This window comes from Entelurus aequoreus, linkage group LG07 (genome assembly GCF_033978785.1).
Source record: "Entelurus aequoreus isolate RoL-2023_Sb linkage group LG07, RoL_Eaeq_v1.1, whole genome shotgun sequence".
In the NCBI taxonomy this organism is placed as follows: domain Eukaryota; kingdom Metazoa; phylum Chordata; class Actinopteri; order Syngnathiformes; family Syngnathidae; genus Entelurus; species Entelurus aequoreus.
Window position 1 is genome coordinate 14,414,199 of NC_084737.1, and position 27,738 is coordinate 14,441,936.

At 40.3% G+C, this 27,738-nt stretch overlaps 1 protein-coding gene across 2 annotated transcripts; it reads left to right on the forward strand.

Annotated features, from left to right (window-relative positions):
- irak1 (interleukin-1 receptor-associated kinase 1) lies at positions 1-27,616 on the forward strand. Of its 2 annotated transcripts, none has more exons than XM_062052634.1 (13): positions 1-336; positions 5,407-5,574; positions 5,642-5,785; positions 16,500-16,582; positions 16,645-16,824; positions 16,973-17,037; positions 17,104-17,215; positions 17,276-17,397; positions 17,456-17,657; positions 17,734-17,787; positions 17,860-17,947; positions 26,829-27,395; positions 27,459-27,616. In XM_062052634.1, exons 1-13 carry the CDS (start codon positions 225-227, stop codon positions 27,545-27,547), a joined length of 1,986 nt encoding a protein of 661 aa, XP_061908618.1. In that variant the 5' UTR covers positions 1-224; the 3' UTR covers positions 27,548-27,616. The 2 variants fall into 2 exon arrangements, with proteins under 2 accessions (XP_061908618.1, XP_061908619.1); XM_062052635.1 differs by having other exon boundaries at positions 26,832-27,395.
- The last annotated feature ends 122 nt before the right edge of the window (positions 27,617-27,738 follow it).

Genomic DNA, 27,738 nt, shown 5'->3' on the forward strand with positions numbered 1-27,738 from the left:
CCGCCCACCCCCCCCGGTAAACACCGTGTCCGGAAGTAGCCCAGCTTTTAGCAACTTTTTGCACTCCTCGAATGTTGCGGGTTCGGGCCAGGGCAGCACCAATGAGCCGGAGCGATCCAGGTCCGGACGTGTGCGGTTCTGCTGGTGCTGCTCGCCACATGGGGCCGTTAGCCTGTTAGCCTGCTAGCTAGTCCCAGGGAACTTCCATTCAGACTTGAAACAACATGTCCCGAGGAGACGTCCGAGGACACTTCTTGTACCAGCTGCCGGCTCCGGTTCACTGGGAGTTCTGCCGGGTCATGGATGGCCTGTCAGACTTGGACTGGACCCGCTTCGGTGAGCCAGAACCAGACTAAAAGTGCTAACTTGAAACTTGGAGGGATTCTCCCTCCCACCTTTCTTTCGTTTACATCGTTAAGTTGCGTTGGAAAAGTTTTTTTTGTTATTTAAATGAATTACTATAATTATGTAGACATTGTGTAATATATGATATGATATATATGAACTACATGCCTCGAATTTTAACTTTTTAAGGTCAAGGAAAGTGTTGCCTTAAAGGAGGGCTCATATTTTAGGACACCAAGGCAAACATTATTTTCTTTCCAGGCAGGAGATAAAAACACAGAGTCTATATCATCCCTACAAGCCTGTTTCGCAGGTTTCCCTGCTCGTCAGGGGATTTTATAAAATAAAATAATATCCCCTGACACTGGACTGCTCTACTGTTATGACACACACTTAAATTAACCACAAACACTGGACTCTCCTACCGTTATCACGAACACTTGAACTAGTCACGGACACGGCACTGTCCTATTGTTGTTATCGACAATTGAACGAAGCACCAACTCTGGATTGTCCTACTGTGATGACAGACATTTGAAGTAACCAGAGACACTGGACTGTCATGGTGTTTATTTTATGGACACTTTAGCTAATCATACACTCTACCTTTCCTAATATTATTTCAGGCACTTGAACTAACCACAGACGCTGGACAGTCCTACTATTGTTGCAGACGCTTGAGCTAACCTTGGACACTGGACTGTCTTACTATCATTACTGACACTTGAACTAAACACAAACACTGGACTGTCCTAGTGTTATTACAAACACTTGAACTAGGCACTGACACTGGACTGCTCTACTGTTATGACACACACTTAAATTAACCACAAACACTGGACTCTCCTACCGTTATTACGAACACTTGAACTAGTCACGGACACGGCACTGTCCTATTGTTGTTATCGACAAATGAACCAACACCAACTCTGGATTGTCCTACTGTGATGACAGACATTTGAAGTAACCAGAGACACTGGACTGTCATGCTGTTTATTTTATGGGCATTTTAACTAACCATACACTCTACCTGTCCTAATATTATTTCAGGCACTTGAACTAACCACGGACGCTGGACAGTCCTACTATTGTTGCAGACGCTTGAGCTAACCTTGGACACTGTACTGTCTTACCATCATTACTGACACTTGAACTAAACACAAACACTGGACAGTCCTAGTGTTATTACAAACACTTGAACTAGGCACTGACACTGGACTGCTCTACTGTTATGACACACACTTAAATTAACCACAAACACTGGACTCTCCTACCGTTATCACGAACACTTGAACTAGTCACGGACACGGCACTGTCCTATTGTTGTTATCGACAATTGAACGAAGCACCAACTCTGGATTGTCCTACTGTGATGACAGACATTTGAAGTAACCAGAGACACTGGACTGTCATGGTGTTTATTTTATGGACACTTTAGCTAATCATACACTCTACCTGTCCTAATATTATTTCAGGCACTTGAACTAACCACAGACGCTGGACAGTCCTACTATTGTTGCAGACGCTTGAGCTAACCTTGGACACTGGACTGTCTTACTATCATTACTGACACTTGAACTAAACACAAACACTGGACTGTCCTAGTGTTATTACAAACACTTGAACTAGGCACTGACACTGGACTGCTCTACTGTTATGACACACACTTAAATTAACCACAAACACTGGACTCTCCTACCGTTATTACGAACACTTGAACTAGTCACGGACACGGCACTGTCCTATTGTTGTTATCGACAAATGAACCAACACCAACTCTGGATTGTCCTACTGTGATGACAGACATTTGAAGTAACCAGAGACACTGGACTGTCATGGTGTTTATTTTATGGACATTTTAACTAACCATACACTCTACCTGTCCTAATATTATTTCAGGCACTTGAACTAACCACAGACGCTGGACAGTCCTACTATTCTTGCAGACGCTTGAGCTAACCTTGGACACTGTACTGTCTTACTATCATTACTGACACTTGAACTAAACACAAACACTGGACTGTCCTGGCGTTATTACAAACACTTGAACTAGGCACTGACACTGGACTGCTCTACTGTTATGACACACACTTAAATTAACCACAAACACTGGATTCTCCTACTGTTATTACGAACACTTGAACTAGTCACGGACACGGCACTGTCCTATTGTTGTTATCGACAAATGAACCAAGCACCAACTCTGGATTGTCTTACTGTGATGACAGACATTTGAAGTAACCAGAGACACTGGACTGTCATGCTGTTTATTTTATGGACACTTTAACTAACCATACACTCTACCTGTCCTAATATTATTTCAGGCACTTGAACTAACCACAGACGCTCGACAGTCCTACTATTGTTGCAGACGCTTGAGCCAACCTTGGACACTGTACTGTCTTACTATCATTACTGACACTTGAACTAAACACAAACACTGGACTGTCCTAGTGTTATTACAAACACTTGAACTAGGCACTGACACTGGACTGCTCTACTTTTATGACACACACTTAAATTAACCACAAACACTGGACTCTCCTACCGTTATCACGAACACTTGAACTAGTCACGGACACGGCACTGTCCTATTGTTGTTATCGACAATTGAACGAAGCACCAACTCTGGATTGTCCTACTGTGATGACAGACATTTGAAGTAACCAGAGACACTGGACTGTCATGCTGTTTATTTTATGGACACTTTAGCTAATCATACACTCTACCTGTCCTAATATTATTTCAGGCACTTGAACTAACCACAGACGCTCGACAGTCCTACTATTGTTGCAGACGCTTGAGCCAACCTTGGACACTGTACTGTCTTACTATCATTACTGACACTTGAACTATACACAAACACTGGACAGTCCTAGTGTTATTACAAACACTTGAACTAGGCACTGACACTGGACTGCTCTACTGTTATGACACACACTTAAATTAACCACAAACACTGGACTCTCCTACCGTTATCACGAACACTTGAACTAGTCACGGACATGGCACTGTCCTATTGTTGTTAAAACTTGAACTAACCACGGACGCTGGACAGTCCTACTATTGTTGCAGACGCTTGAGCTAACCTTGGACACTGTACTGTCTTACTATCATTACTGACACTTGAACTAAACACAAATACTGGACTGTCCTGGCGTTATTACAAACACTTGAGCTAGGCACTGACACTGGACTGTCCTATAAAATAAAATAATATCCCCTGACGAGCAGGGAAACCTGCGAAACAGGCTTGTAGGGATGATATAGCCTCTGTGTTTTTTCCTGACCTAACGTATATTTCGTTCTACCCCGGTATTGAGCACTGTATAACGGATAAACCACAGAAACCTCGACTATATATATATTAGGGCTGCAACAACTAATCGATTAAATCGATTATAAAAATAGTTGCCGATTAATTTAGTCATCGATTCGTTGGATCTATGCTATGCGCATGCGCAGAGGCTTTTTAAAAAAAAAGAATTTTTTTTTAATTTTTTTTTTACCGTAAATAAACCTTTATTTATAAACTGCAACATGTACAAACAGCTGAGAAACAATAATCAAATAAGTATGGTGCCAGTATGCTGTTTTTTTTTCAATAAAATACTGGATAGGATAGAAATGTAGTTTGTCTCTTTTATCCGATTACTAATCGATTAATCGAAGTAATAATCGACAGATTAATCGATTATCAAATTAATCGTTAGTTGCAGCCCTAATATATATATATATATATATATATATATATATATATATATATATATATATATATATATATATATATATTAAAAATAGTGTTCATGTATGAGATCTAGGGCTGCCAATTATGGCCAAAGTAATAATTAAGATTATTGTTATCAATATTGAAATCATGATTACTGATTAAGTAAAGCAGTGTTGGGGTGTGAACGTAATACCATCATGTCATTTGTAATGTCTAACAAAAAGACTATAGATAAACAATATCCATATATTTATAGACACATATTGGTTTTTTTTAAATTCTTTAATAACATCAACTTGTCAGCTTTTTGTCAATACATGATACCTTTATCTCTATTTTTACATTTTGATAGAGAGAGTTTAGAATTTTTTTTAAGTGATGTACATTTATATATAGATGTAGATGACGTATCGGGACGGATCCATTAAGAGTTTGAGCAGAAATATGTCGTATAGGAATTAACTATACACAATAAAACATTAACAAAATGATGTGTCACATGAATGTTTTTTTAAGACATGAAAAAAACATGTTTACTTTTTGATATCAAAATAAACCACAAAGCAGTTTGGCTAATGAAGATGAAGTCTAATAAACAAGCTTTGTCCTCTCAAATCGAATAAACAATCTTCACCCCCTGCGTTCAATTCGATGAGATGACTACACATTTGACCTAGTATTGATATTATTTGAACACTGATACAGTTAGCAGTTGAAATAAAGGAGGAGTGAGCATCCCAGTAAACAAAATTAAGACTTTATAAACAAGTTGTGACAACGTTCGGACACACGCAAAACATCAAATAGTTTTCTCCTTGGCTGTATACTTTTAGTGTGGGGACAATATTGTCCACACCTGTCTCCATCTAAACACAGCAGTGCGCACTTAAACACACGGCGGGAAGCGAGGGGAAATGACGTTAAACCAAGCGCTTGGCTCCGTTTACTCCAAGGGGAAATCTCCGCAGCAAAGTCGGTGTCGTTGGTCCGCCATGATTATCAAGCCAAACACCGCTAGCGCGCATGCGCCTGACTTCCTGTTGCCTAAAATGCATTATTAAATGACGGTTTTTCGGTAATTAAAAAATGTAACGGTATTACTAACCGTCTGGGATTATCGCAAATTATCATTATACCATTTACCGTTACATTCCTCGTCCATTAACAAGTAAAAAGTCAAGGGCGGTCACGGCATGTTCTTGCCGCAAATGTTGGTAAAAATTTTTGGGCATTATGGAAAATGACGAAGGCGGTCGCGGCACTTGCCGCGGTTAAATTCGGGCGCTGGAACTATTTCACTTATTTTTGAATGAATTCCCTTTCTATTGCAGCCTCTGAGGTCCTGCAAGACCAAGTCAGCGTGCGATTGGCTGAGAGGAAAGAGAGGCGGACCGACTGTGTAATGAGCCAATGGATGAACAGGAATGGTCGCGTTGGGGACCTGCTGGACCTGCTGGAGCATCTCCAGCTTCTCCGCCCCAGAGACGTCATCCTTGGCTGTGGGTTCACCGACCCTCTGAACCCTGGACTACTACTAAATGTTCAATATGTGATGTCATTCTTTAGGGGCGTCCAGCTTGTCACCACCGGCTCCTGTTGCTCCTCCAGCTGCTCCCTTTCGGCCTCCTGATGCCTTCTGTGCCTTTGACCCGCCCCCCAAATTTGTGGTGGCCCCGCCCACACTGACCACTCACGTGATCGGCAATAAAGGTGCCGTTCTATTTATCATTTTACTTTTGAAATCAGCACCAACACTGAACTGTCTGGATATTATTACAGACACTTGAACCAACCTTAGACACTGAACTGCCCTACTTTTACGACAGACACTTAAAGTAACACTGGACTATCCTACTGTTATGACAGACACTTGAACTAGCCTCTGACACTGGACTGTCCTACTTTTACACAGACACTTGAACTAACACCGGACTGTCCAACTAATATTACAGACACTTGAACTAACAACAATCGCATGACTGTCCTACTTTTGCGACAGACACTTAAAGTAACCACATCTATCAGACTGTCCTACTATTACAGACCCTACTATTATTACAGACACTTTAACTAACAAGAAACACTGAACTTTCCTATTTTTACGACAGACACTTGAACTAACCACAGACACTGAACTGTCCTACTTTTGCGACAGACACTTAAAGTAACCACATCTATCAGACTGTCCTACTATTACAGACCCTACTATTATTACAGACACTTTAACTAACAAGAAACACTGAACTTTCCTATTTTTACGACAGACACTTGAACTAACCACAGACACTGAACTGTCCTACTTTTGCGACAGACACTTAAAGTAACCACATCTATCAGACTGTCCTACTATTACAGACCCTACTATTATTACAGACACTTTAACTAACAAGAAACACTGAACTTTCCTATTTTTACGACAGACACTTGAACTAACCACAGACACTGAACTGTCCTACTCTTATTATCAATGCTTCAACCAACCATAAACGACCTGTCCTACTTTTATTACAGACACTTGAACTAACCATAATTACTGGACTGTTCTACTATTATAATGCACACTTAAATTACCTGTCTTGCTATTACTACAGACACTAAAAATTAACACTGGAATGTCCTACTTTTATGACAGACACTTGAACTAACCACATACCCCGGACTGTCCAACTAATATTACAGACATTTGAACTAAAAAACAATCACATGACTGTCCTACTTTTGCGACAAACACTTGAACTAACCACAGACACTGGACTGTCCTACTTTTACGACGGACACTTAAAGTAACCACATCTACCAGACTGTCCTACTATTATTACAGACCCTACTATTATTTCAGACACTTGAACTTACAAGAGACACTGAACTCTCCGACTTTTACAACAGACACTTGTAATAACTTCAGCTATTGAACTGTCCTACTTTCACGACAAACACTTGAACTACCGGTAACCATAATTACTGGACCTTTCTACTGTTATTATGCACACTTACATTACCTGTCCTGCTATTACTAAAGACACTTAAACTAACAATGGAACACTGGACTGTCCTACTGTTGTGACAGACACTTGAACTATCCTGTGACACTAGAAAGTCCTACTTTTACACGGACACTTGAACTAACCACATACCCCGGACTGTCCAACTAATATTACAGACACTTGAACTAAAAAACAATCACATGATTGTCCTACTTTTGCGACAAATACTTGAACTAACCACAGACACTGGACTGTCCTACTTTTACGACAGACACTTAAAGTAACCACATCTACCAGACTGTCCTACTATTACTACAGACCCTACTATTATTACAGTCACTTGAACTAACAAGAGACACTGAAGTCTCCTACTCTTACGACGGACACTTGTACTAACTTCAGCTACTGAACTGTCCGACTTTTACGACAAACACTTTAACTAACCACAGACACTGAACTGTCCTACTCTTCTTATGGATGCTTCAACTAACCATGAAAAACCTGTCCTACTTTTATTAAAGACACTTGAACTAACCATAATTACTGGACCTTTCTACTGTTATTATGCACACTTAAATGACCTGTCCTGCTATTACTAAAGACACTTAAACTAACAATGAACACTGGACTGTCCTACTGTTATGACAGACACTTGAACTAGCCTGTGACACTGGACTGTCCTACTTTTACACAGACAATTGAACTAACCACTTACCCCGGATTGTCCAACTAATATTACAGACACTTGAACTAAAAAACAATCACATGACTGTCCTACTTTTGCGACAAACACTTGAACTAACCACAGACACAGGACTGTCCTACTTTTACGACAGGCACTTAAAGTAACCACATCTACCAGACTGTCCTACTATTATTACAGACCCTACTATTATTACAGACACTTGAACTAACAAGAGACACTGAACTCTCCTACTTTTACGACGGACACTTGCACTAACTTCAGCTATTGAACTGTCCTACTTTCACGACAAACACTTGAACTACCGGTAACCATAATTACTGGACCTTTCTACTGTTATTATGCACACTTACATTACCTGTCCTGCTATTACTAAAGACACTTAAACTAACAATGGAACACTGGATTGTCCCACTGTTGTGACAGACACTTGAACTATCCTGTGACACTAGAAAGTCCTACTTTTACACGGACACTTGAACTAACCACATACCCCGGACTGTCCAACTAATATTACAGACACTTGAACTAAAAAACAATCACATGATTGTCCTACTTTTGCGACAAATACTTGAACTAACCACAGACACTGGACTGTCCTACTTTTACGACAGACACTTAAAGTAACCACATCTACCAGACTGTCCTACTATTACTACAGACCCTACTATTATTACAGTTACTTGAACTAACAAGAGACACTGAACTCTCCTACTTTTACGACGGACACTTGTACTATCTTCAGCTATTGAACTGTCCTACTTTTACGACAAACACTTGAACTAACCACAGACACTGAACTGTCCTACTCTTATTATGGATGCTTCAACTAACCATGAAAAACCTGTCCTACTTTTATTAAAGACACTTAAACTAACCATAATTACTGGACTTTTCTACTGTTATTATGTACACTTAAATTACATGTCCTGCTATTACTACAGACACCTAAACTAACAAGGAACACTGGACTGTCCTACTGTTATGACAGACACTTGAACTAGCCTGTGACACTGGACTGTCCTACTTTTACACAGACACTTGAATTAACCACATTCCCTGGACTGTCCAAATAATATTACAGACACTTGAAACTAAAAAAACAATCACATGACTGTCCTACTTTTGCGACAAACACTTGAACTAACCACAGACACTGGACTGTCCTACTTTTACGACAGACACTTAAAGTAACCACATCTACCAGACTGTCCTGCTATTATTACAGACCCTACTATTATTACAGTCACTTGAACTAACAAGAGACACTGAACTCTCCTACTTTTACGACGGACACTTGTACTATCTTCAGCTATTGAACTGTCCTACTTTTACGACAAACACTTGAACTAACCACAGACACTGAACTGTCTTACTCTTATTATGGATGCTTCAACTAACCATGAAAAACCTGTCCTACTTTTATTAAAGACACTTAAACTAACCATAATTACTGGACTTTTCTACTGTTATTATGTACACTTAAATTACATGTCCTGCTATTACTACAGACACCTAAACTAACAAGGAACACTGGACTGTCCTACTGTTATGACAGACACTTGAACTAGCCTGTGACACTGGACTGTCCTACTTTTACACAGACACTTGAATTAACCACATTCCCTGGACTGTCCAAATAATATTACAGACACTTGAAACTAAAAAAACAATCACATGACTGTCCTACTTTTGCGACAAACACTTGAACTAACCACAGACACTGGACTGTCCTACTTTTACGACAGACACTTAAAGTAACCACATCTACCAGACTGTCCTACTATTATTACAGACCCTACTATTATTACAGTCACTTGAACTAACAAGAGACACTGAACTCTCCTACTTTTACGACAGACACTTGTACTAACTTCAGCTAATGAACTGTCCTACTTTTACGACAAACACTTGAACTAACCACAGACACTGAACTGTCCTACTCTTATTATGGATGCTTCAACTAACCATGTAATAAAAGTGTCCTACTTTTATTACAGACACTTGAACTAACCATAATTACTGGACCTTTCTACTGTTATTATACACACTTACATTACCTGTCCTGCTATTACTAAAGACACTTAAACTAACAATGAACACTGGACTGTCCTACTGTTATGACAGACACTTGAACTAGCCTGTGACACTGGACTGTCCTATTTTTACACGGACAATTGAACTAACCACATACCCTGGATTGTCCAACTAATATTACAGACACTTGAACTAAAAAACAATCACATGACTGTCCTACTTTTGCGACAAACACTTGAACTAACCACAGACACTGGACTGTCCTACTTTTACGACAGACACTTAAAGTAACCACATCTACCAGACTGTCCTACTATTATTACAGACCCTACTATTATTACAGACACTTGAACTAACAAGAGACACTGAACTCTCCTACTTTTACGACGGACACTTGCACTAACTTCAGCTATTGAACTGTCCTACTTTTACGACAAACACTTGAACTAACCATAGACACTGAACTTTCCTACTCTTATTATGGATGCTTCAACTAACCATGTAATAAAAGTTCCTACTTTTATAACAGACACTTGAACTAACCATAATTACTGGACCTTTCTACTGTTATTATACACACTTACATTACCTGTCCCGCTATTACTAAAGACACTTAAACTAACAATGAACACTGGACTGCCCTACTGTTATGACAGACACTTGAACTAGCCTGTGACACTGGACTGTCCTACTTTTACACGGACAATTGAACTAACCACATACCCCAGATTGTCCAACTAATATTACAGACACTTGAACTAAAAAATAATCACATGACTGTCCTACTTTTGCGACAAACACTTGAACTAACCACAGACACTGGACTGTCCTACTTTTAGTATAGACACTTAAACTAACCATGAACACTGGACTATCCTACTGTTATGGCATACACTTGGACTAACCACAGACACTGGACTGTCATGCTGTTATTACGAACACTTTAACCATAAATTCTGCCTGTGCTACTATCATTACAAATACTTGAACTAACCATGAACACTGGATTGTCCCACCTTTATTGCAGACACTTGAACTAACCACAGACACTGGACTGTCATGCTGTTTTGATAGACACTAACCATAAACTCCCTTTCCTACTATTATTACAGACACTTGAATTAACCACAGACGCTGGACAGTCCTACTATTGTTACAGACACTTAAACTAACCATGGACACTGGACTGTCTTACTGTTATTACTGACACTTGAACTAAACACAAACATTGGACTGTCCTAGTGTTATTACAAACACTTGAACTAGGCACTGACACTAGACTGCTCTACTGTTATGACACACACTTAAATTAACCACAAACACTGGACTCTCCTACCGTTATTACGAAACACTTGAACTAGTCACAGACACTGCACTGTCCTATTGTTGTTATCGACAATTGAACCAAGCACCAACTCTGGATTGTCTTACTGTGATGACAGACATTTGAAGTAACCTGAGACACTGGACTGTCATGCTGTTTATTTTATGGACACTTTAACTAACCATACACTCTACCTGTCCTAATATTATTTCAGGCACTTGAACTAACCACAGACGCTCGACAGTCCTACTATTGTTGTAGACGCTTGAACTAACCATGGACACTGTACTGTCTTACTATCATTACTGACACTTGAACTAAACACAAACACTGGACTGTCCTAGCGTTATTACAAACACTTGAACTAGGCACTGACACTGTACTGTCCTACTATTATTACTGACACTTGAACTAGGCACTGACACTGCACTGTCCTTCTGTTGTTATCGACAATTGAACCATGCACCGACACAGGACTGTCCTACTGTTATGACAGACACCTAAACTAAAAACAAACACTGGACTTGAACTAGGCACTGACACTGGACTGTCTAACTATTATTACTGACACTTGAACTAAACACAAACACTGGACTGTCCTATCGGTATTACAAACATTTGAACTAGTCACTGACACTGGACTGTCTTACTATTATTACTGACACTTGAACTAAACACGAACACTGGACTGTCCTATCGTTATGACAGACACTTGAACTAAACACAAACACTGGGATGTCCTATCGTTATTACAAACACTTGAACAAGGCACTGACACTGGACTGTCTAACAATTATTACTGACACTTGAACTAAGCACAAACACTGGACTGTCCTATCGTTATTACAAACACTTGAACTAGGCACTGACACTGGACTGTCTAACTATTATTACTGACACTTGAACTAAACACAAACACTGGACTGTCCTATCGGTATTACAAACATTTGAACTAGTCACTGACACTGGACTGTCTTACTATTATTACTGACACTTGAACTAAACACGAACACTGGACTGTCCTATCGTTATGACAGACACTTGAACTAAACACAAACACTGGGATGTCCTATCGTTATTACAAACACTTGAACAAGGCACTGACACTGGACTGTCTTACAATTATTACTGACACTTGAACTAAACACAAACACTGGACTGTCCTATCGTTATTACAAACACTTGAACTAGGCACTGACACTGGACTGTCTAACTATTATTACTGACACTTGAACTAAACACAAACACTGGACTGTCCTATCGGTATTACAAACATTTGAACTAGTCACTGACACTGGACTGTCTTACTATTATTACTGACACTTGAACTAAACACGAACACTGGACTGTCCTATCGTTATGACAGACACTTGAACTAAACACAAACACTGGGATGTCCTATCGTTATTACAAACAGTTGAACAAGGCACTGACACTGGACTGTCTTACAATTATTACTGACACTTGAACTAAACACAAACACTGGACTGTCTTATCGTTATTACAAACACTTGAACTAGGCACTGACACTGGACTGTCTTACTATTATTACTGACACTTGAACTAAAAACGAACACTGGACTGTCCTATCGTTATGACAGACACTTGAACTAAACACAAACACTGGGATGTCCTATCGTTATTACAAACACTTGAACAAGGCACTGACACTGGACTGTCTTACAATTATTACTGTCACTTGAACTAAGCACAAACACTGGACTGTCCTATCGTTATTACAAACACTTGAACTAGGCACTGACACTGGACTGTCTAACTATTATTACTGACACTTGAACTAAACACAAACACTGGACTGTCCTATCGGTATTACAAAATTTGAACTAGTCACTGACACTGGACTGTCTTACTATTATTACTGACACTTGAACTAAACACGAACACTGGACTGTCCTATTGTTATGACAGACACTTGAACTAAACACAAACACTGGGATGTCCTATCGTTATTACAAACACTTGAACAAGGCACTGACACTGGACTGCCTTACAATTATTACTGACACTTGAACTAAGCACAAACACTGGACTGTCCAATCGTTATTACGAACACTTGAACTAGGCACTGACACTGGACTGTCTAACTATTATTACTGACACTTGAACTAAACACAAACACTGGACAGTCCTATCGGTATTACAAACATTTGAACTAGTCACTGACCCTGGACTGTCTTACTATTATTACTGACACTTGAACTAAACACGAACACTGGACTGTCCTATCGTTATGACAGACACTTGAACTAAACACAAACACTGGGATGTCCTATCGTTATTACAAACACTTGAACAAGGCACTGACACTGGACTGTCTTACAATTATTACTGACACTTGAACTAAACACAAACACTGGACTGTCTTATCGTTATTACAAACACTTGAACTAGGCACTGACACTGGACTGTCTTACTATTATTACTGACACTTGAACTAAAAACGAACACTGGACTGTCCTATCGTTATGACAGACACTTGAACTAAACACAAACACTGGGATGTCCTATCGTTATTACAAACACTTGAACAAGGCACTGACACTGGACTGTCTTACAATTATTACTGACACTTGAACTAAGCACAAACACTGGACTGTCCTATCGTTATTACAAACACTTGAACTAGGCACTGACACTGGACTGTCTAACTATTATTACTGACACTTGAACTAAACACAAACACTGGACTGTCCTATCGGTATTACAAAATTTGAACTAGTCACTGACACTGGACTGTCTTACTATTATTACTGACACTTGAACTAAACACGAACACTGGACTGTCCTATTGTTATGACAGACACTTGAACTAAACACAAACACTGGGATGTCCTATCGTTATTACAAACACTTGAACAAGGCACTGACACTGGACTGCCTTACAATTATTACTGACACTTGAACTAAGCACAAACACTGGACTGTCCAATCGTTATTACAAACACTTGAACTAGGCACTGACACTGGACTGTCTAACTATTATTACTGACACTTGAACTAAACACAAACACTGGACAGTCCTATCGGTATTACAAACATTTGAACTAGTCACTGACACTGGACTGTCTTACTATTATTACTGACACTTGAACTAAACACGAACACTGGACTGTCCTATCGTTATGACAGACACTTGAACTAAACACAAACACTGGGATGTCCTATCGTTATTACAAACACTTGAACAAGGCACTGACACTGGACTGTCTTACAATTATTACTGACACTTGAACTAAGCACAAACACTGGACTGTCCTATCGTTATTACAAACACTTGAACTAGGCACTGACACTGGACTGTCTAACTATTATTACTGACACTTGAACTAAACACAAACACTGGACTGTCCTATCGGTATTACAAAATTTGAACTAGTCACTGACACTGGACTGTCTTACAATTATTACTGACACTTGAACTAAGCACAAACACTGGACTGTCCAATCGTTATTACAAACACTTGAACTAGTCACTGACACTGGACTGTCTTACAATTATTACTGACACTTGAACTAAACACGAACACTGGACTGTCCTATCGTTATGACAGACACTTGAACTAAACACAAACACTGGGATGTCCTATCGTTATTGCAAACACTTGAACTAGGCACTGACACTGGACTGTCTTACAATTATTACTGACACTTGAACTAAACACAAACACTTGACTGTCCTATCGTTATTACAAACACTTGAACAAGGCACTGACACTGGACTGTCTTACAATTATTACTGACACTTGAACTAAGCACAAACACTGGACTGTCCTATCGTTATTACAAACACTTGAACTAGGCACTGACACTAGACTGTGTAACTATTATTACTGACACTTGAACTAAACACAAACACTGGGATGTCCCATCGTTATTACAAACACTTGAACAAGGCACTGACACTGGACTGTCTTACAATTATTACTGACGCTTGAACTAAACACAAACACTGGACTGTCCTATCGTTATTACAAACACTTGAACAAGGCACTGACACTGGACTGTCTTACAATTATTACTGACACTTGAACTAAACACAAACTCTGGACTGTCTTATCGTTATTACAAACACTTGAACTAGGCACTGTCACTGGACTGTCTTACTATTATTACTGACACTTGAGCTAAACACAAACACTGGACTGTCTTATCGTTATTACAAACACTTGAACTAGGCACTGACACTGGACTGTTTTACTATTATTACTGACACTTGAACTAAACACAAACACTGGACTGTCCTATCGTTATTACAAACACTTGAACAAAGCACTGACACTGGACTGCCGTACTGTTATGACAGACACTTAAACTAAGCACAAACCCTGGACTATCCTATCGTTGTTACAAACATTTGAACTAGTTACTGACACTGGACTGTCTTACTATTATTACTGACACTTGAGCTAAACACAAACACTGGACTGTCTTATCGTTATTACAAACACTTGAACTAGGCACTGACACTGGACTGTTTTACTATTATTACTGACACTTGAACTAAACACAAACACTGGACTGTCCTATCGTTATTACAAACACTTGAACAAAGCACTGACACTGGACTGCCGTACTGTTATGACAGACACTTAAACTAAGCACAAACACTGGACTATCCTATCGTTGTTACAAACATTTGAACTAGTTACTGACACTGGACTGTCTTACTATTATTACTGACACTTGAACTAAACACGAACACTGGACTGTCCTATCGTTATTACAAACACTTGAACAATCCACTGACACTGGACTGTCTTACAATTATTACTGACACTTGAACTAAACACAAACACTGGACTGTCCTATCGTTATTACAAACACTTGAACAAAGCACTGACACTGGACTGCCGTACTGTTATGACAGACACTTAAACTAAGCACAAACACTGGACTATCCTATCGTTGTTACAAACATTTGAACTAGTTACTGACACTGGACTGTCTTACTATTATTACTGACACTTGAACTAAACACGAACACTGGACTGTCCTATCGTTATTACAAACACTTGAACAATCCACTGACACTGGACTGTCTTACAATTATTACTGACACTTGAACTAAACACAAACACTGGACTGTCCTATCGTTATTACAAACATTTGAACTAGTCACTGACACTGGACCGTCTTACTATTATTACTGACACTTGAACTAGTCACTGACACTGGACTGTCTTACTAATATTACCAACACTTGAACTAAACACGAACACTGGACTGTCCTATCTTTATTACAAACACTTGAACAAGGCACTGACACTGGACTGCCCTACCGTTATGACAAACACTTGAACTAAGCACAAACCAGGAAAAAGAATCATGTTATTGAAATGTGTTGCGTTCAATTAGTAGATAAAGGAGGAGGAGGGACCCTACCCAGACCTGACCCACCTCCCTTCAGTTTACAGTCCGAAAGACCTGGATCCCCCCAGGTAAATGTAACATCAGAAGTGTCTCTGTCGACACTCGTTAAAGTCAGATGTTGCCTCTCCAGGCCCCTCCTGTGGTAGCGATCGGCGACGGCGGCTGCGGTGTGATGCGCTGGTCGTATGAAGAGGTGCATGCTGGGACGGAGGGCTTCTCTCCTGCCTTGCAGGTCGGCGAAGGCGGCTTTGGAAACGTGTACAGAGCGTCCATGAGGAACACCGACTGTGCAGTCAAGCGGCTCAAAGAGGTCAGCCAATCCCGTCGCATGAGTCTGATTTGGGGGCGGGGCCAGAAGAAGTTTCTGTTCGTATCTGATTGGTCAGTCAGTTTGTTTCCGCGCTAGCGCTGCAGCTAATGTAAGACACAAAGTTTGATGAGACCACGGCTCTCCGCAGGACTGTCTCCTGGACTTTGCCGTGCTGAAGGAGAGCTTCGACGCTGAAGTGGAAAAACTCTCCAAGTGAGAATCCTCACGCCTCTACAACTTGGTTTTCTCCTCCATCCACGTTTTTAACCCCTCCCCTAGGTTTAGACACCGGAACATTGTGGACCTGCTGGGTTTCTGTGAGGGACCAGGAGGTTTTTGTCTCATCTACAGCTACATGGAGAACCGATCCCTGGAGGACCAGCTGCATAGTGTAATACACACACACACATTGTCTGGCGCGTGCACACACACACACTGACACTGTGTTTAGGGGTCCCGCGCCCTCCCCTGGTCCGAGAGGGTCCGCGTTGTTGTGGAAGCGTCAGCAGCGCTGCAGTTCCTCCACTTCCCACCAGAGGGGCACAGCGCCGTCATCCATGGAGACGTCAAAAGGTTGTTGTTTTGCCTGCTTGGATCCGATACCGAGTTTTTATTCCACTTCCTGTTGCAGCTCCAACATCCTGTTGGACCGCCACATGGTGGCCAAGCTGGCGGACTTCGGTTTGGCCCGCTTCGTCCCTCAGCGCCCGGCGTCCAAGACCACGACGCTGGGCCGCACATCCACGCTGAGAGGCACGCAGGCGTACCTGCCCGAGGAATACGTGAGGAACGGAAAGCTGGGGACCACGGTGGACGTCTACAGCTTCGGAGTGGTGAGCGCGCCCCCCTCGCCCCCACCGGGGACCGGGACCAAACCGGTGAGTCCTCATGCGTGTTGGTGTGCTGCAGGTGCTGTTGGAGGTCCTGACTGGTCGGCGAGCTCTGGTGAAAGATACTTATCTGGTTAGAACTCCTTCACGCACATGTGCCAACACAAACACACACATTCACTGACATCTCCCGTGGGTCTTGCAGAAAGACCTGGTCCAGGATGTCCAGGAGGGTCCGGATGGTTCTTCTACATCGGCCTGGAGACAACAACTGGACCGGCGGCTTATCACAGGTCAGTGTTTTTGTAAGGCTGCACCATTCATCGACGTTGGGGTTTTAATTAGTGTGATACCCACAAGAGGCGGAGTTTTACCTTCCCTTTGCCTCCTGGCCAATCAAAAGCGTTTAGAGCAGGGGTGTCCAAAGTGCGTCCCGGGGGCCATTTGCGGCCCGCAGGTCATTTTTCAACAGCCCAGCGGCACATTCTAAAAATATGAAGAAAAAAAAAATACATAAAAAGTGGTATAAAAGAGCAAACAGGTGAAATGTAACAAGAAAATGTTGCATTATTTACTCTAATAACACAAAGCTGCCATGCAGGCTGTTTCTTTCTTTGAAAAATAATAAAGAATCAAAATCAATGTCATTATGAATTATTGACCTATTCAAGGCTCCATTTACTTCACATTAAATATTCCACTTTGAGATATTTTGGGGGGAAAATGTTGCATATTTTTTGGTTGCCATTTCAAAAACAAAGTTTTTTAAAGAAGGGCCTAAAACGAACAAACAAAAAACATAAACAACAATAAAACTTATAATTGACGGATAGATCTGAAGTTGATCTTGAGACTATTGTGGTAAAAGTAAAAAAAAAAATGTTGGATTTATTTTTTTAAACTTTACTGAGCAGTACCCTTTTGGATCCACAATAATTTTAGTGGGACTTTTTTTTTTTAAGTGTCATTGCTCAAAAAAATAATGAATTAAAATCAATGTTGTTATGAGTTATTGACCTTTTTAAGACTCCAATCAGGCCTGGCCCTAACCAACCTGGCGCCCTAGGCAAGATTTTAGGTGGCGCCCCCCCACATCGGCAGTGAAGTGTATATACTCACAAGAAACGGAATAGCTTTGTCTTTGACGTTTTTTTTTACTTAAAGAAAGCAAATCAACATATTATATGAGAATGTTATGTTATGATTATCTTTAACCGAATCACAGCAGTGCTCAAATTAAAAACAGCATTCCCTCTCATGTGATATTGCTTAATTAACATTAATGATGTGCACTTTAACAACTAGGCTTACAACTATACCTAATATATAAAGGGGTGGAAAAGTGACTATTACCTGCAGGGCAAACATTAGCTAACCAGAAGGCAATAATAATGTAAACAAAAAACACCTGCTTAAAAGATCTAATACAAATGTCCCTGAGGAATGTAAGGTGGGAGTACTGTAATTACCTAACGTTACATTATTATTTTCCATAACAATTTAGCCCTCTCCACAATATTAACCCGACGTTAAAACAGAACTAGCTATTTATTGATTAGCAATTGCTGAATCATGTAACATTAGCTTAATGCTAAAAAAGCCAGGTTACTATCACATTCTGTAACAGACAAATAATTTCATGTAGGCTAACGTTACCTACCTGCTACCTCTGTCTTTTTCTCGTTTCTCCTCTTCTTTTCTATTTTTTCTTCCCTGGGCACCTGACAGTTTTGGCTGTTTTGACATCTTGTGTTGAAGGGAGGGAAGGGAGGGGGCGCACCGTGGGGGGGCGTAATGTTGTAACAAATAATATTTCTATTAAATAGGCTTTACTTTGCATTTTAATTAACGTGGGATTATTTTTTGTATTTAGAAATAATAGTACCAACTTTTATTTTTTTATTTTTTTTTCTCCAACATTTGTGGCACTGGCATGGCGCCCCCTGATGGACGGCGCCCTTAGCATTTGCCTATACGGCCTATGCCACGGGCCGGCCCTGACTCCAATTATTATATAATCTCAAATATTCCACTTTAAAATTTTATTGGGGGAAAATATTGCACATTTTGTGTTTTTTTCCATAAAAAAACACGGTTTTCCTTGACAAAAATGGCATACAACTTAAATCTTTAAAAGCGTTATATTGACAGATAGACCTAATGTTGATCTAGAGATTTAAACCTTGAATAATAATAATAATAATACTAAATAATGACACGTTTGTAATATTTTTTTTGACCAAAACAATTTGGGGTCCCCGGGATCAAGTCTGAGTGGAGGCCTAAATGTATCTTTTTTATACATATATTGTATTGGTTTTTAAAATAAAAAATATCAAAATGGCCCCCGCTTGCTTTGATTTTTCAGTGTGCGGCCCTCAGTGGAAAATGTTTGGACACCTCTGGTTTAGAGGAAACAGCAAGTTTGTGGATGTCAGGACGCCAATACAGTGCATCTGGAAAGTCCACATTTTGTTATTTTACAGCCTTATTGCAAAATGGAATAAATTCGTTTTTGTCCTCAAAATTCTACACACAATATCCCACAATGAAAAGGTGAAAACAAATGTTTTACATTTTTGCAAATGTCTTAAAAATAAAGACCTAAAAAAAAATTAAAAAAAGTTACATGTGCATACAGTCATGGTCAAAAGTTTACATACACTTGTAAAGAACATAATGTCATGGCTGTCTTGAGTTTCCAATAATTTCTACAACTCCTATTTTTTTGTGATAGAGTGATTGGAGCACATACTTGTTGGTCACAAAAAACATTCATGAAGTTTGGTTCTTTTATGATTTTTTTATGGGTCTACTGAAAATGTGAGCAAATCTGCTGGGTCAAAAGTATACATACAGCAATGTTAATATTTGGTTACATGTCCCTTGGCAAGTTTCACTGCAATAAGGCGCTTTTGGTAGCCATCCACAAGCTTCTGCTTGAATTTTTGACCACTCCTCTTGACAAAATTGATGCAGTTCAGCTAAATTTGTTGGTTTTCTGACATGGACTTGTTTACCGTATTTTTCGGCTTATAAGTCACATTTTTTTCATAGTTGGGCCGGGGGTGCGATGTATACTCCGGAGCGACTTATGTGTGAAATTATTAACACATTACCGTAAAATATCAAATAATATCATTTATCTAATTCACGGACTGTCCTACTGTTATGGCATACACTCGAACTAACCACAGACACTAGACTGTCATGCTGGTATTACGAAAACTTTAATCATAAACTCTACATGAGCTACTATCATTACAAATACTTGAACTAACCATGAACACTGGATTTTCCCACCTTTATTACAGACACTTGAACTAACCACAGACACTGGACAGTCATGATGCTTTGACAGACACTTTAACTAACTATAATCTCTACCGGTTCTACTCTTATTACAGACACATGAACTAACCATGTACATTGGACTATCTTACTAACATTGCAGACATTTGAACTAACCATGTACACTGGACTATCTTACTATTATTACAGACACTTAAATTAACCACAAACTCTGGACTGTCCTAGTATAATTACTGACACTTGAACTAACCACAGACACTGGACAGCCCTACTGTTATGACAGATACTTCAACTAACCAAGACACTGGATTGTCTTACTATTATTACAGACACTTGAATTAACCACTAACACTGGATAGCCCTACTGTTATGACGGATACTTGAACTAACCACGGATACTGAACTGTCCTACTCTTATTATGTATGCTTCAACCAACCATAAACGACCTGTCCTACTTTTATTACAGACACTTGAACCAACCACAATTACTGGACTGTTCTACTGTTATTATGCACACTTAAATTACCTGTCCTGCTATTACTACAGACACTTGAACTAACAATGAACACTAGACTGTCCTACTGTTATGACAGACACTTGAACTAACCACATACCCCGGACTGTCCAACTAATATTACAGACACTTTCACTGCTATAAGGCACTTTTGGTAGCCATCCACAAGCTTCGGGTTGAATTTTTGACCACTCCTCTTGACAAAATTGATGCAGTTCAGCTAAATTTGTTGGTTTTCTGACATGGACTTGTTTACCGTATTTTTCGGATTATAAGTCGCAGTTTTTTTCATAGTTTGGCTGGGGGTGCGATTTATACTCCGGAGCGACTTATGTGTGAAATTATTAACACATTACCGTAAAATATTACATAAATATATCTAATTCACGGAAGAGACGAAGCAAAATGTCAGCAATCGTCACACACACGTCAACCAATAAGAATTCGGCGAGGGAGGGTCATGGCAGAAGTGCATTGTGGGTCATGGGATGCTAACTGCTATATGCTATATGTTACTGCCGTAGCTATTAAAATAATTTCTACATTGGCGGTAACTTATAAAAACTTAACAAAAATGGCACCGCATAGGAAATCATGTACTGCAGATTACAAGCTGGACGTAGTGAAATATGCAGCAGAAAACGGCGATCGAGCAGCAGAAAGAAAGGACGCCAGCGGCGCATACCAGGAGCGACAACGAGGAAGAAGATTTCATGGGATTTAGCGATTAGGAGTGACAGATTGTTTGGTAAACGTATAGCATGTTCTATATGTTATAGTTATTTGAATGACTCTTACCATAATATGTTACGTTAACATACCAGGCACGTTCTCAGTTGGTTATTTATGCCTCATATAACGTACACTTATTCAGCCTGTTGTTCACTATTCTTTATTTATTTTAAATTGCCTTTCAAATGTCTATTCTTGGTGTTGGGTTTTATCACATAAATTTCCCCCAAAAATGCGACTTATACTCCAGTGTGACTTATATATGTTTTTTTCCTTCTTATTATGCATTTTCGATCGGTGCGACTTATACTCCGGAGCGATTTATAATCCGAAAAATACGGTATTCAGCATTGTCCACACGTTTAAGTCAGGACTTTCAGAAGGCCTTAATTCTAGTCTGATTTAGCCCTTCCTTTACCACTTTTGACATGTGTTTGGGGTCATTGTCCCATTTACTCTCTGTAAAGCACCAGTTCCATTGGCAACAAAACAGGCCCAGAACATAATACTACCACCACCATGCTTGACGGTTGTCAGGTTTAAGCACCGAACAATCTATTAAACAGAACAAAAAGCAAGGAATCAGGCAGAGGCAGAGTTCAATTTTGCTCATGAGGAGAACGCATGGAGCTGCACACTCAGTTACAGTCTCACCCTACGTTCTGAGGAACAGCCCATGCGCCCCCCATTTCCCTAGTTACATCGCTGAGGCTGCTTCTAAAGGGAGGGGTCACATATTATACAAGCTGTAACTGAGCTACCAGATCTTGTTATAGACTTAGAAGGAATTCAAGGAGCTACTGTTAGGAGTTATTGTTCATGTGCCTGATGGCCGAGGGGAAAAAACTGTTCAGGTAGCGGGAGGTGTGGGTCTGGATGGACCGTTGTCTCCTGCCTGAGGGGAGAGGGGAGAATAGTTTGTGTCCAGGGTGAGAAGAGTCAGCTGTGTCAGCTTGTTATCTTCCACTGCAAGTTAGGAGTTGCCTCGCCGCAGATGTTTCTGTCTTTCAGCCTGCTAACAGCCAAGGACGGACCTCAGGCACCTCAACGAAGACAAGGCAATAGCAGGCAGACAATGCAGAGACAGGGCGCAATCACAAAGCCACCAGCACATTTCCGTTCTGAATAATCACGTATTGTGCGTACTGAACTGCTTGTATAATATTTGACCCCTCCCTTTAGAACAGGGGTCACCAACGCGGTGCCCGCGGGCACCAGGTAGCCCGTAAGTACCAGATGAGTAGCCCGCTGGCCTGTTCTTAAAAATAGCTCAAATAGCAGCACTTACCAGTGAGCTGCCTCTATTTTTTTAATTTTATTTATTTACTAGCAAGCTGGTCTCGCTTTGCTCGACATTTTTAATTCTAAGAGAGACAAAACTCAAATAGAATTTGAAAATCCAAGAAAATATTTTAAAGACTTGGTCTTCACTTGTTTAAATAAATTCATTATTTTTTTTACTTTGCTTCTTATAACTTTCAGAAAGACAATTTTAGAGAAAAAAATACAACCTTAAGAAGTATTTTAGGATTTTTAAACACATATACCTTTTTACCTTTTAAATTCCTTCCTCTTCTTTCCTGACAATTTAAATCAATGTTCAAGTCAATTTATTTTTTTTATTGTAAAGAATAATAAATACATATTAATTTAATTCTTCATTTTAGCTTCTGTTTTTTCAACAAAGAATATTTGTGAAATATTTCTTCAAACTTATTATGATTAAAATTTAAAAAAATGATTCTGGAAAATCCGTTGAATCAAATTTAAATCTTATTTCAAAGTCTTTTGAATTTCTTTTAAAAATTTTGTTCTGGAAAATCTAGAAGAAATAATGATTTGTCTTTGTTAGAAATATAGCTTGGTCCAATTTGTTATATATTCTAACAAAGTGTACATTGGATTTTAACCTATTTAAAACATGTCATCAAAATTCTAAAATTAATCTTAATCAGGAAAAATTAGTAATGATGTTCCATAAAAAGATTCAAATTAGCTAGTTTTTCTCCTTTTTTTCGGTTGAATTTTGAATTTTAAAGAGTCGAAATTGAAAATAAACTGTTTCAAAATTTAATTGTCATTTTTTTCGTGTTTTCTCCTCTTTTAAACCGTTCAATTAATTGTAAATATCATTAATTATTAATAATAACATAGAGTTAAAGGTGAATTGAGCAAATTGGCTATTTCTGGCAATTTATTTAAGTGTGTATCAAACTGGTAGCCCTTCGCATTAATCAGTACCCAAGAAGTAGCTCTTGGTTTCAAAAAGGTTGGTGACCCCTGCTTTAGAAACAGCCTCAGCGATGTAACGAGGGAACTCCTGAATAAAATGGGGGGCGCGTGGGCTGTTCCTCAGAGCGTAGGGTGAGACTGTAACTGAGTGTGCAGCTCCATGCATTCTCCTCATGAGCAAAATTGAACTCTGCCTCTGCCTGATTCCTTGCTTCTTGTTTTGTTTAATAGATTGTTCGGTGCTTAAACCTGACAACCGTCAAGCATGGTGGTGGTAGTATTTTGCTCTGGGCCTGTTTTGCTGCAAATGGAACTGGTGCTTTACAGAGAGTAAATGGGACAATGAAAAAGGAGGATTACCTCCAAATTCTTCAGGACAACCTAAAATCATCAGCCCGGAGGTTGGGTCTTAGGCGCAGTTGGGTGTTCCAACAGGACAATGACCCCAAACACATGTCAAAAGTGGTAAATGAATGGCTAAATCAGGCTAGAATGAAGGTTTTAGAATGGCCTTCCCAAAGTCCTGACTTAAACGTGTGGACAATGCTGAAGAAACAAATCCATGTCAGAAAACCAACACGTTTAGCTGAACTGCACCAATTTGTCAAGAGGAGTAGTCAAAAATTCAAGCAGAAGCTTGTGGATGGCTACCAAAAGCGCCTTATTGCAGTGAAACCTGCCAAGGGACATGTAAGCAAATATTAAAGGCCTACTGAAATGAAATGTTTTTATTTAAACGGGGATAGCAGATCCATTCTATGTGTCATACTTGATCATTTCGCGATATTGCCATATTTTTGCTGAAAGGATTTTGTAGAGAACATCGACGATAAAGTTTGCAACTTTTGGTCGCTGATAAAAAAAAGCCTTGCCCCTACCGGAAGTAGCGTGACGTCACAAGTTGAAAGGCTCCTCACATTTCCCCATTGTTTACACCAGCAGCGAGAGCGATTCGGACCGAGAAAGCGACGATTACCCCATTAATTTGAGCCAGGATTAAAGATTCGTGGATGAGGAACGTGAGAGTGAAGGACTAGAGTGCAGTGCAGGACGCATCTTTTTTCGCTCTGACCGTAACTTAGGTACAAGGGCTCATTGGATTCCACACTCTCTCCTTTTTCTATTGTGGATCACGGATTTGTATTTTAAACCACCTCGGATACTATATCCTCTTGAAAATGAGAGTCGAGAACGCGAAATGGACATTCACAGTGACTTTTATCTCCACGACAATACATCGGCGAAGCACTTTAGCTACGGAGCTAACGTGATAGCATCATGCTTGAATGCAGATAGAAACAAAAGAAATAAACCCCTGACTGGAAGGATAGACAGAAAATCAACAATACTATTAAACCATGGACATGTAACTACACGGTTAATGCTTTCCAGCTTGGCGAAGCTTAACAATGCTGTTGCTAACGACGCCATTGAAGCTAACTTAGCAACGGGACTTCACAGAGCTATGATAAAAACATTAGCGCTCCACCTACGCCAGCCAGCCCTCATCTGCTCATCAACACCCGTGGTCATCTGCGTTCCAGCGATCAACGGAAGGACGAAGGACTTCACCCGATCATCCGTGCGGTCGGCGGCTAGCGTCGGATAGCGCGTCTGCTATCCAAGTCAAAGTCCTCCTGGTTGTGTTGCTACAGCCAGCCGCTAATACACCGATCCCACCTACAACTTTCTTCTTTGCAGTCTTCATTGTTCATTAAACAAATTGCAAAAGATTCACCAACACAGATGTCCAGAATACTGTGGAATTTTGAGATGAAAACAGAGTTTTTTGTATTGGATCCAATGGTGTCCGAATACTTCCGTTTAACTATCGACGTCACGCGCAAACGTCATCATACATAGACATTTTCAACCGGAAGTTTAGCGGGGAATTTAAAATTGCACTTTATAAGTTAACCCGGCCGTATTGGCATGTGTTGCAATGTTAAGATTTCATCATTGATATATAAACTATCAGACTGCGTGGTCGGTAGTAGTGGCTTTCAGTAGGCCTTTAACATTGCTGTATGTATACTTTTGACCCAGCAGATTTGCTCACATTTTCAGTAGAGCCATAATAAATTCATAAAAGAACCAAACTTCATGAATGTTTTGTGTGACCAACAAGTATATGCTCCAATCACTTTATCACAAAAAAATAAGAGTTGTGGAAATTATTGGAAACTCAAGACAGCCATGACATTATGTTCTTTACAAGTGTATGTAAACTTTTGACCACGACTATATGTATAAAATATAAAAATAGCAATTATGGACGGAAAAATCCCCATTAAGTTTTGTCTCAAAATCGTGCAGCTCTAGTGTTTTGCCACCTCTGTGTTCTCGGTGGGCCTATTTGAGCGGACACACTGTGCTCTATCAGCAGGGGGCGCCACAGAGCCGGTCGGCAGCATGCAGATGGCGGCGCTGGCCTGCGTGTGTCTGGACAAGATGTGGAAGAAGAGGCCGGACATGAAGCAAGTGCTTGACAAACTTCAGGACATCCACAAGCTGGTGGGCAAGAGCGACCGCCCGTGTCCCCCGCCCTCGTCAGACTGCAGTGTGGCGGTTCTGAGCCAGCAGTTGTCCAGTCTGGGACCACTGGAGGACACCTACAAGCCCCTCTCCTCCCTGCCTCCCCCTCCGTCCTCTTTCTCCTCCTCGTTTGAAGGTCCGTGTGAAACTGACGAGAGTCGAGGCTTCTCTCAATACCACCTGTTTGCCTCCAAAACTTTGTCCACGCCCACCAGAGACCAGAAACACAGTCAAAGCCGCCCCTCCCAGTCCTTGTTCGGAAAGCCTTCTCAGGACAATGTCCGTCCAGGACCCAGCCTGCAGCCCAGTAGCCCTCAGATGGGGGTGGTACCGGGACCAGGTTCTATAGAGCAGCCTGGAGCAGAAGGCTTCTCTCCCGCGGGATCGCTCCAGTCAGTGAGTCCACAGTCCTCAGGTGAGACCACCACGGCGTCATTCATTTCTCCTCATGTCTCAATCTCATCTTCACATGTTTTAGGTCGCTTTCCCCCAGACGGTGCGCAGCCTGGCAAGGCGTCCAGGTGTCCGGAGGAGAGCGACGAGCTGGATTTTCTTGCCGACTGCTGATGAGTAGAACTGATGGACGGAATCAAACCTGTGACATGTACAAAACCCAAAAGCAGTGAAGTTGGCACGTTGTGTAAAAGGTAAATAAAAACAGAATACAATAATTAGCAAATCCTTTTCAACTTATATTCAATTGAATAGACTGCAAAGACAAGATATTTCATGTTCACACTGAGAAACTTTGTTTTTTT

Excerpts from the sequence above, each read along its gene's own strand:
- irak1 (XM_062052634.1), top strand. The coding sequence starts at position 225 with ATGTCCCGAGGAGACGTCCGAGGACACTTCTTGTACCAGCTGCCGGCT. Across the intron at positions 17,216-17,275 it reads TGGAGGACCAGCTGCATAGT|GGGTCCCGCGCCCTCCCCTG; the intron begins GTAATACACACA and ends CACTGTGTTTAG. Across the intron at positions 17,948-26,828 it reads GGACCGGCGGCTTATCACAG|CAGGGGGCGCCACAGAGCCG; the intron begins GTCAGTGTTTTT and ends GTGCTCTATCAG.